At 41.4% G+C, this 9,547-nt stretch overlaps 1 protein-coding gene across 2 annotated transcripts in view; it reads left to right on the top strand.

Moving 5' to 3' along the window:
* The window catches only part of LOC122058122 (phosphatidylinositol:ceramide inositolphosphotransferase 1-like), a 36,438-nt gene extending 27,429 nt beyond the window's left edge, over positions 1-9,009 (top strand). For both annotated transcript variants that reach the window (XM_042620617.1, XM_042620618.1), the window contains 2 exons: positions 8,204-8,334; positions 8,495-9,009. In XM_042620617.1, coding sequence (XP_042476551.1) covers positions 8,204-8,334; positions 8,495-8,575 — 212 coding nt within the window. In that variant the 3' untranslated portion in view covers positions 8,576-9,009. The remainder of the gene's footprint in view (positions 1-8,203; positions 8,335-8,494) is intronic.
* The last annotated feature ends 538 nt before the right edge of the window (positions 9,010-9,547 follow it).

Genomic DNA, 9,547 nt, shown 5'->3' on the forward strand with positions numbered 1-9,547 from the left:
AAAAAAAAAAAAAAAAAAAAATAGAGAAGAGATTGGAAGAAAAAGAAAAATAGAAGCCAAAAACAGAAAAGAAGAAGAAGAATAGAAGAAGAATAAAAGGAAGAAACATACCTGAAGAACCTATCTAATGATGGCAGCAGCATCTGAACCAGTGTTGGCATCAAGCCTTGCCCTTCTTTAAGTTCTTCCTCAAACAAAGGAGAAGAAGATGATGAGCAACTGAAAAAAAAAAAAACTGAAAAAATAGAGAAGGGAAGAGAGAAGAAGAAGACTTGTACACTATTTTACTTACCTTGCAGGAGCTAGAGTAGCCGAAGGAGGAATCTCTAGAGCCATGGTAGCCGAAAAAATGTTGACGGACCCAGAATTGTTGGAGATAATTGCCGCTGCCAAGGGTTTCATTTTCAACCCTAAGCTAAGGCGTGTGAGACTGTACCCTCCTTTCGGTTATATTTCCTTTTATATGATTCGGTGTGACGTAGTGTACAAGACTTTTGTACACAAGCCACTAAAAAACATAGAAATGTAATATAAAAAATAAAATAAAACAATGCATTACCAATAAGGCGGCTCATGCCTTAACCCCTATAAAACGCATTAGCCCCTAGGCCCTACTAAGGCGACGCCTAGGCGCTACTAAGGCGACGTCTTAATAACTATGGACTAGACACTCCTACTACAACTAAGAATTGAAATAGACTAAGACTAAGACTAGGGCTCATAGGCCTTAATAGGGCGTACAATCAATGACCCAAAATAACATAAAACATTAAAATAGTACTTATGGAAAAAGCCCAATTCGATGGGGCCAATCCTTAAGAGGCCGATTATAGTCCCTTTGGGCTAGGCTTCCTCCTGCGATAGCCCTGCCCATAATAGGGATCTATATCAGCTCCCCCCTTAGAATCATTCGTCTCCGATGAATGGATGAAGGACATGTAATGCTCATAGAGATCCGTATCAAGGTGTCAGAAGTCATCTGCATGGATCCAAGTGCAATCTTGTTGTGGTCGTCCTTTCCACGTGACGAGGAATGAGTAGTACCCCTTCCCTTCACGAACTGTTGTGAAATTGTTGTCAAGGACATCTTCAATAACATCATCTGTAGGGGATACAAATTGGGGAAGCTTCAGAGTATGTTCTGTGTGACCTTCATTAGAATGGTGTCCCATGTATAGTGTCAGATCAGCCACATTAAAATATTGGTGATGTTCAGGGTAGGACGTAATTCAAGCATGTAAGCATTAGTGCTAATCTGCTTTAGAATCTTGTAAGGACCCATGTTCCGAGGATGGAGTTTGTGCACTGTACTGGGCGGGAACCTCTTAGGTGGAATTCGAACCATCGCCATATCATCAGGTTGGAATTCCACATATCATCGGTGACGATTAGCATATTCTTGATAGCCGTCATTGCTAATGGCTATGCATTGACGAACATCAACATATACCTCTATGATATTCCTAAGGAACTCATCTGCATGAGGTGGCAACGGTACCATGTCAACCGTTCGTTGTGGCTACAGTCCAAGAACGATCTCAAATGGGTACAACCAGTGGTGCAGTTGACGGAGCTATTATAGGCAAACTCAACAATATCTAGGATAGATGGCCAAGTTTTCTCATAATCACGGACTGGGCAACGAAGTAAATTGCCAAGGCTTTTATTCACCACTTCTGTCTGTTTGTCTGTTTGAGGGTGGAATGCTGTGGCGAACTTGAGTTTAATGTTTGTTTTCAGCCATAGGGTTTTCCGGAAATAACTTATGAACTTGACATCCCTATCTGAAACAATCGACACTGGCAATCCGTGTATACACACTATCTCCTTGAAGAATATTTTGGCTAAGTGGCTTGCATCAAGTGTCTTCCTACACAGGATAAAGTGTGTCATTTTGGAGAATCGATTAACTACCACAAATATGGAATGAAACCTTTCTCGTGTAGGTGGTAAACTTAAGACAAAGTCCATGCTTATGTCTATCCATGATGCGTGTGGGATGGGTAGTGGTGTGTACAATCCCGCATTCTTCTTCTCTTCTTTAGCAAGTTGACAAGTGCAGCACCTCTGTATAACATGCTGAACATCTTTCTGTAGCTGAGGCCAATAGTACAAGTCTGTCATCATAGAGTAAGTCTTGTCCTTGCCAAAGTGTCCACCCATTCTTCCTCCATGCAGTTCTCGAATCAAGTGATGCCTTAAAGAGGTGTTGGGAATGCAAAGACATGTGCCCCTAAAGAGGTATCCATCATGTATGGAAAATTTGTCATCTCTATCTCCTTCTTGCAACTTCTTGCATACTTCTGAAAAATCAGCATCATTGGCACACTCGTCTTTGATGTGTTCCACTCCTAAACTTTTTACAGTGAAGGTATTCATCATTAGTACCTTTTGGCTAAGTGCATTAGCGACTTGATTCTCTTTTCCAGCCTTGTACTTGGGGAGCAAAGACATGTCCCTGCAAATATGAGATCCACTTGGTGTGCCGTTCACTAATGGTCTTTGGTGAATGCAAGTATTTGAGTGCTTCATGATCTGAATAAAGTATGAACTCTTTGCCAATTAAGTAGTGTCTCCAATGCTTGAGAATTTGAATGACGACGTAGAGCTCTAGGTCATAAGTAGAGTACCTTCTTTTGGCATCATTTAACTTTTCACTATAGAAGGCAATCGTATGGCCCTTTTGCATAAGCACTCCTCCTATCCCAATGTGGGATGCATCAGTAGCCACTTCAAACATGAGATCAAAATTTGGTAGTCTAAGCACTAGTGCTTCAGTCATCTTTTGTTTGATCAGATTGAATGCTTCAGTGGCTGCCGGAGTCCATTGAAATGGGACTTTTCCCCCTTTTGTGCATTTTGTGATAGGAGATACAATAGCACTGGAATTCCGTATGAATCGTCGGTAGAATGAGGCTAGGCCGTGAAAGCTACGGACTTCTGTCAAGGTCTTTGGAATAGGCCAATCTACCACTCTTCACCTTCTCCGGATCAGCTTCTATACTTTGTGAGGACACAATAAACCAAGGAAGATAACCTTGGGCATCATGAAAGAACATTTTTTCAGATTGATGTAGAGCTTCTCTTCTCGTAGTACCCTCATGACATGTCTCAAATGCTCAAGGTGCTCATTTTGTGCCCTACTATAGATCAATATGGCATCGAAGTATACTATAAGGAACTTGCCAATGAAGGGGTGTAGTATATGTGTCATCACCCTCATAAAAGTGCCAGGTGCATTGGTGAGTCCAAAAGGCATGACTTTCCACTCATAAAGTCCTTCTTTGGTCTTGAAAGTTGTTTTCCATTCATCCCCTGGATGAATTCGAATTTGATGATAGCCACTACGTAGATCAATCTTTGAGAATAGAAAGGCTCCTATCAACATGTCAAGCATATCATCCAAATGAGGAATAGGAAATTTGTACTTTACTGTGATTTTATTGATAGCACGATTGTCAATGCACATACACCATGATCCATCTTTCTTTGGTGTCAATTGGACTGTTACTGCACATGGATTCATGCTTTCAACCAAAAAATCTTTCTTCAACAAATCATCCACTTGTCTCTTGAGCTCGGCATGCTCTGTGGGATTGAGATGATAAGTGGGGAGATTAGGGAGTACTGACTCAGGCACAAGGTCAATGGCATGCTAAATATCCCTCATAGGTGGTAGTTCATCTGGTAATTCATCGGGCACCAAATCTGAAAAATCATCAAGCAACTCTTTGATTTGTGGTGGATGTTTTACCTCTTTAACTGGTTCAGCTGCTTTAGTAACAAGGGCTAAGATTAGTCTGGTTTCTTCACTAGTAGCTAAGAATTCTCTATGGGGCAGCACATATAGCTTGTCCAATGTGGCCTTCTTGCTAAAATTGTCTTTGAATGGTGGCTTCTTTTGTTCAGTGGTTGCTTTGGGAAAGGTCTTTGCAACATTCTTTAAGACATGTTGTCTTCTTACTTGGGCAGCCCTTCACTTGTGGTATGTTGAGTGGATTTAGAATGAATGGCTTGCCTTTGTGATCGAAGAAGCATTGGTTCTTAATACCCCCAACTAGAACATTGTTGTCGTAGAGCCAAGGCCTTATAAGTAGCACATCGGTGAGGACCATGGGAATGAAACCACATCATACATTTTCTTCATAATCTGAGACCTTTAGTGGCACAGAACAACATTGAGTTACAACCATGTTGTTGTTGTTTATAAGTGATACCTTATATGGTTGTGGATGAGGTTCAGTCTTAAGCTTTCCTTCAACCACGAAAGCCTGAGATACAACATTCACACAACTCTGGCTGTCCACTATCACCTGAGCTATGTGAGGTCCACTAGACATTAAAGTGTAGAAAATATCGTTCCTTCTCCAGTCTTCATAAGAGTTTCAGCCACTAGGATTCTTGCAACCACCTTGACATAGGCATAAGGATCATCATCCTCTGGTGCATACTCATCCTCCAACTCGCCTTTCACTCCTTCAACTGCAACATTAACAGTCCAATCTTCATCTTGAGGCGCATGGATTTGCAGAGGACTCAATGACACTGATGATGGAGTTGGATCGTCCATGTTTGGGGTAGAATTTTTCCATGTGACCAGTTCTCCCACAATTATAGCACGTCACAGCTCCATTCTCCCTTCCCCCCTTGAGCTTTACCCTTATCCTGTGTATCTTGTCGAGCTCGGATAGGGAATCCACTGGTTTGGTGGTGCGAATGATCTCTTTCTGTCCGTTGGTTGACTGTGCTTCCTGGAGGATGTTGATCAAATCCTCAGCCTCTAGTGCCTTATCAATACAAGTGTTCATGGAGTGTATTTCGATCACCCCAAGTTTATCACGAATGTCATGCCTTAATCCCAATTTGAAACGTGATATGAGTAGTTCTTCATCTTCTTTATAGGCACCTATTCGTGAAAGCAATTCATTAAATTGGTTAGCATATTTCTCTATAGTTATAGTACCTTGCCTGATAGTATTCAGCATGTCGTAGAGTCAACGTCGGTATTTTAGTGATAAGAATCTTTCATTGAGGATGAACTTCAAGTCTTCCCAATTGTGAGGCATTCGGCAACAGTGCATGAGCTTGTCTTCTTCAGCATTCCACCAATCCTTAGCCCCTCCTGTTAGCTTTGTAAGAACTAATTGGACCTTCCTTTCTTCAGGTAGACAGTACCAACGAAAATAGTCATTAAAGGAGTTTACCCAGTCATGGTAGAGAAGAGGATCGTGTCTTCCATTATATCCTTTCAGTTCCAACTTCACCTTATGTGTATCATCCTGATGATATTGGTAGTCGTCATAATCATCGTACTCTTCATAACGAACTGGTATATTCCTTCGAGCTTGCATAGTGACCCTTCTAGGCACATTACCAGTGTTATTAACAGTAGGCTGAACATTAGTTTGGGCAGCAGTTGGTTTAATGTTAGAGTGAGTAGCAGTACTCTCTTTTAGTTTGGCGATCTGTCGGTCAGATCAATCCATCCTTGCAGTCAAGGCTTGGATTGCTTTCCATACATCTTTAAGACTGATTTGGGTTCTTCTTCTTCAGCCATAGCTCTGATACCACTTAGTGTAGGAGTAGATTACAAGAACCAACCCCCACAATATGTAACCCCAAATAATACAGCTTAGAGAACCCTTAGAACAAAGAAACACGGATAGGAAACAATCCTTACGAATAAACCAGCAACCCACAAGAAGAATCCCCAAAAATAAGCAATTGGCCAGGAGAGAGAAAATCTCCTGCGTAGGCCAATACAGAGAGGGGGAGCTGCTATAATTAGAGCTCTGGTTGAGCTCAAACTTGGGTCGATGGAAGCCCCTAAGGAGGGAACAAAAACCTAAAAATTTGAGAAGCTTCTAACGAGGGGTTGTTAAGTTACTTTCTTGAAATCAGACCCAGGAGAGAGATCGCAGGCTTCAGGAGAGAGAAACCTTTATGAATCGATGCTGGTTCTGAAAGCTTGGACAGATCTGAAGTCTTTAATGTTCACAGCAGCAGCAAACAGAGACAGCAGCAAATAACAGTGAAAATAGAAAGATTAAACAAGAAGTAACAAGGGAAAAGTGGGAGAGGAAGTGGCTATCTCAGCCTGGGTTTCTCACCCACAGCTATCCAGGCTCTAAGCAATTGACTGCAAACTTTCTTTATTCAAATCTAATAAACAATAGTCCATATGCCTCTCTATTTATAGAGGGAAGTTTACAATCATATTAAGACTAGGAACTAGTTTCCAAGGAGGACTAGACACTCCTACTACAACTAGGAATTGAAATATACTAAGACTAGGACTAGGGCTGATAGGCCTTTATAGGACTTACAATCAATGGCCCAAAATAACATAAAGACATTAAAATAGTACTTAAGGAAAAAGCCCAATTCGATGGGCCATTCTTTATTTCATCAAATAGGCCTCACTTAATAGGCTGATTGTAGTCCCTTTGGGCTGGGCTTCCTCCTGCGATAGCCCTGCCCATAATAGGGATCTACATCATAAGCTCTTAGCCATTTCTGTAACAAATCTGCGGCCCATATTCCCTATCTCATTCCTCATGGACCACCATCATCTCATCTCGTCCACACCACCAATCTGTACTCCACAGTTGGGGTATCTTTTCCATCTGCATTCAAGAGCTGGAACAGAACCCCAACTCCACCAACTGTCTCTCCTTCCTCATCCTTTATCCATACTGCAACCCCTTCCACAGCCGAGCATCACCAAGATGAGTTCAGGTTTGTCAATCGGAGTTCAACAATCGAAAGGTTTTATCTAGTTCATTGGCCTCTGAATCAGTTTTGGCTACTCTGCTATTGGATTTGAATCAACGACTTTACAGTTTTTTACTGCCATTTATCAAAATTGTTTTTTTCTTTTCTGGCGCTTCTTTGTTCTTTGCGGAGGGTTTCAGATTGGGATGGGCAGTGGTCGTCTTCATTTGTGCTGATCGAATCAATTTCGACTGTTCTTGGGGCGGATAACAAGAAAAAAAGGTTTTGAGATTTCTAGATTTGTAGGCTTTAATGACTGTTCAAGTAGTTTAAATCATGGCTTCCAGTGGTTATAGAAATATGGAACTGCAGAGGGGACAATGAGGTTTGAGAGGCCTCTCTCCCTTCATTCCAATGTTAAGTCTTCTTCCTTCAAGTCCGAGTCTGCTCATTTTTCTTCTCATTCATCTGGTATTTGACAAAGCAGCTCCAGGTCACTTGATTTCTCTAGAGCAGTCAAGGATGATGCCAGAGGTTGGTTTTCTTCTGTTTTTTTCTATCTAATCAATCCTGCAAAGACGCATCTCTCAACGATAATGCCTCTTAAATGAATTAGAAGCCCAAGGTCAGGTGAGAAATTCCAGGCATCTGAACCAACAGAGTAGTAGAGCTGGGGCTTCAACAGAAACAAGTGAAGTAGAAGACAGAAGCCAAAACTTCATAAATCCCACAGACTCCCACATTTGAAAAACTCCATAGCAGGTTCCTCATCAATGCCAAAATCGAATGAGTTTAGCAGCAAATTTGCTTTGTTGTGGTCTTCATCAACGGAGTTGCTGATGAAGCTCTCCTCTTCCTGAGATCGTAATCTGAAGGGTCATTGTAGATTTGGAGCTTGCGGTTGATGGTGGTATCGATTTTGCTGGGGAAATCAACTGTGGTGATGGTGGAAGACTCGGTGGGAGCTAGGAGACGGGATCATCAATGGGTTGGGGCAAAGGCAGCTGTGGGGTTTGATTCGAATTTGGGTGGAGCGTTGAGCTCAAATAGCATACTTGCTGACCCTCCCCGGAATCCCCCTGCCGGTTTTCTTGGCCGAGAAACCACTCCGCCAGCCTTTGTTTGCTTCATCTTTTTCGTAGCGTACCAACCAATTGGGTTGAAGGATCTTAAGATGGAAGATGGGTGGAAGGGGAATTAAGGGTAAAATGGCCTTTTCATTAAACCACTAACACTGTAAGGTTTCATGGGGCTTCAGTAAACTTTTTGAATTTTTAGGGTGTCAAGCAATTTGACCATAGTACAGGGGGTGTCTAAGTAATTAATCTTTTTTTTTTTTTTTTTTTTTAAATAGTTCAATATTAAAATATTTAGATATTTTCCATGACTATTTTGGATTATATTACAAACAGTTCAAAATCAAAATGCTAAGATTTAGTTAATGCCTAGATTAGTTTGAGTGATTTCTCTCGGTTTATCCTCCATGCAGAACTCCCCGATAGGACCAATGCATCCTCATCATCACCCTTGCTTCCATTGAGTACTAAAGACAAGGAAAGCAAAACTAAAGAGGAGAACCACAAGCTCCTGAATGGGAACTCTGGGGACGCTACAGATTGGGTATGACGGATCTATAAACTCTCCTTCCTCCATTCCATTTCTGACCCCACCCTACCCTCTGGTTTATCCTCACGCATTCAGGGTACTGCCTTTGGAACCCTCACCTGACCAACCAACCTTATTTGTTGATGGTTGACATTGGTGAATGCTGCTGTTCCAGAGACAAAGAACACAGGTCAATGGCAAGATTCTAGAAGATGGAAATGCAGTCCGTGCAGATTCGGCAATGAACGCTAATTAGTGGTTCGCTGGGCTGAGTAGAATGCTGTTACCAGGACTATGTTCAAAACCATGGAACCTCGAACTTCTGTAGACTGGTTAGTCATGTGGGCAATGTGCTAAACTTTGATACGCATTCTAGCGGGTGTGGAAGTTTTGAGTTTTTGTTAAAAATGTTCAGCTTATGCTTCCTCAAACTCCCGGTTATTCCTATCAGTAATCACCATGTATGCTGTTAGTTTTAGTTTAGTTTTTTTTTTTTTTTTTTTTTTTTTTTTTACAGATACTTTTTCTTTTCAAAAAAGGGCTTTCCTTGTACACAAGACTCCTGCCACACTGCGGGGTCTTGGAGTCAATAATGTACACTAGCCTTAATCCCGCTTTACAAAGAGGTTGTGTCCTGACTTGAACATGTGATCACTAAATTGCAATGGAGCAACCGCCCTCTTTGATACAGATATTTCTGTCATCAGACAATTTTTAGTAATGGATTTTGATTTAGGCACAAATAGCGTCCTTTATTTTGTTGGCTACGAGCGGCAAAATGCTTTCATGTCAAATGGCATCCCAGATTGCACACTAGGATGACGAATCGGTTGCAAACCGTCAACTTATTTAACAGAACTAATTGTCCTTTTTGTCTCCATGTAGTGCTCTTTAGTCTTTTTCATAGTTATTTCACCTTTGATGGGGATTTCAAGTAGTTCGTACGTTTTTAATGAAAAGAAAGAACCATCGACCATGGAAGATTTAATGTAAAGTTCAGGGTTTAGCTTTATGTAAAATAAAATGGGCAGCAAATGGGCTATTTGAAGGATTGCTCTTTTCTGTACATTGCGGGGGCTGATACCATTGCTTGGAAAGGCCGGTCCTCGATGTGTACTGATTGGCTCATTGGCCACTGTCCATTCCTGGCCTTTTTTACTTAACGTGGTGTGTAATACTCATCGATATCAATAGGTTTGCTTGTTCATGTCCATACCAATGCAAGCAA

This window comes from Macadamia integrifolia, chromosome 12 (assembly GCF_013358625.1).
Source record: "Macadamia integrifolia cultivar HAES 741 chromosome 12, SCU_Mint_v3, whole genome shotgun sequence".
Taxonomy (NCBI): domain Eukaryota; kingdom Viridiplantae; phylum Streptophyta; class Magnoliopsida; order Proteales; family Proteaceae; genus Macadamia; species Macadamia integrifolia.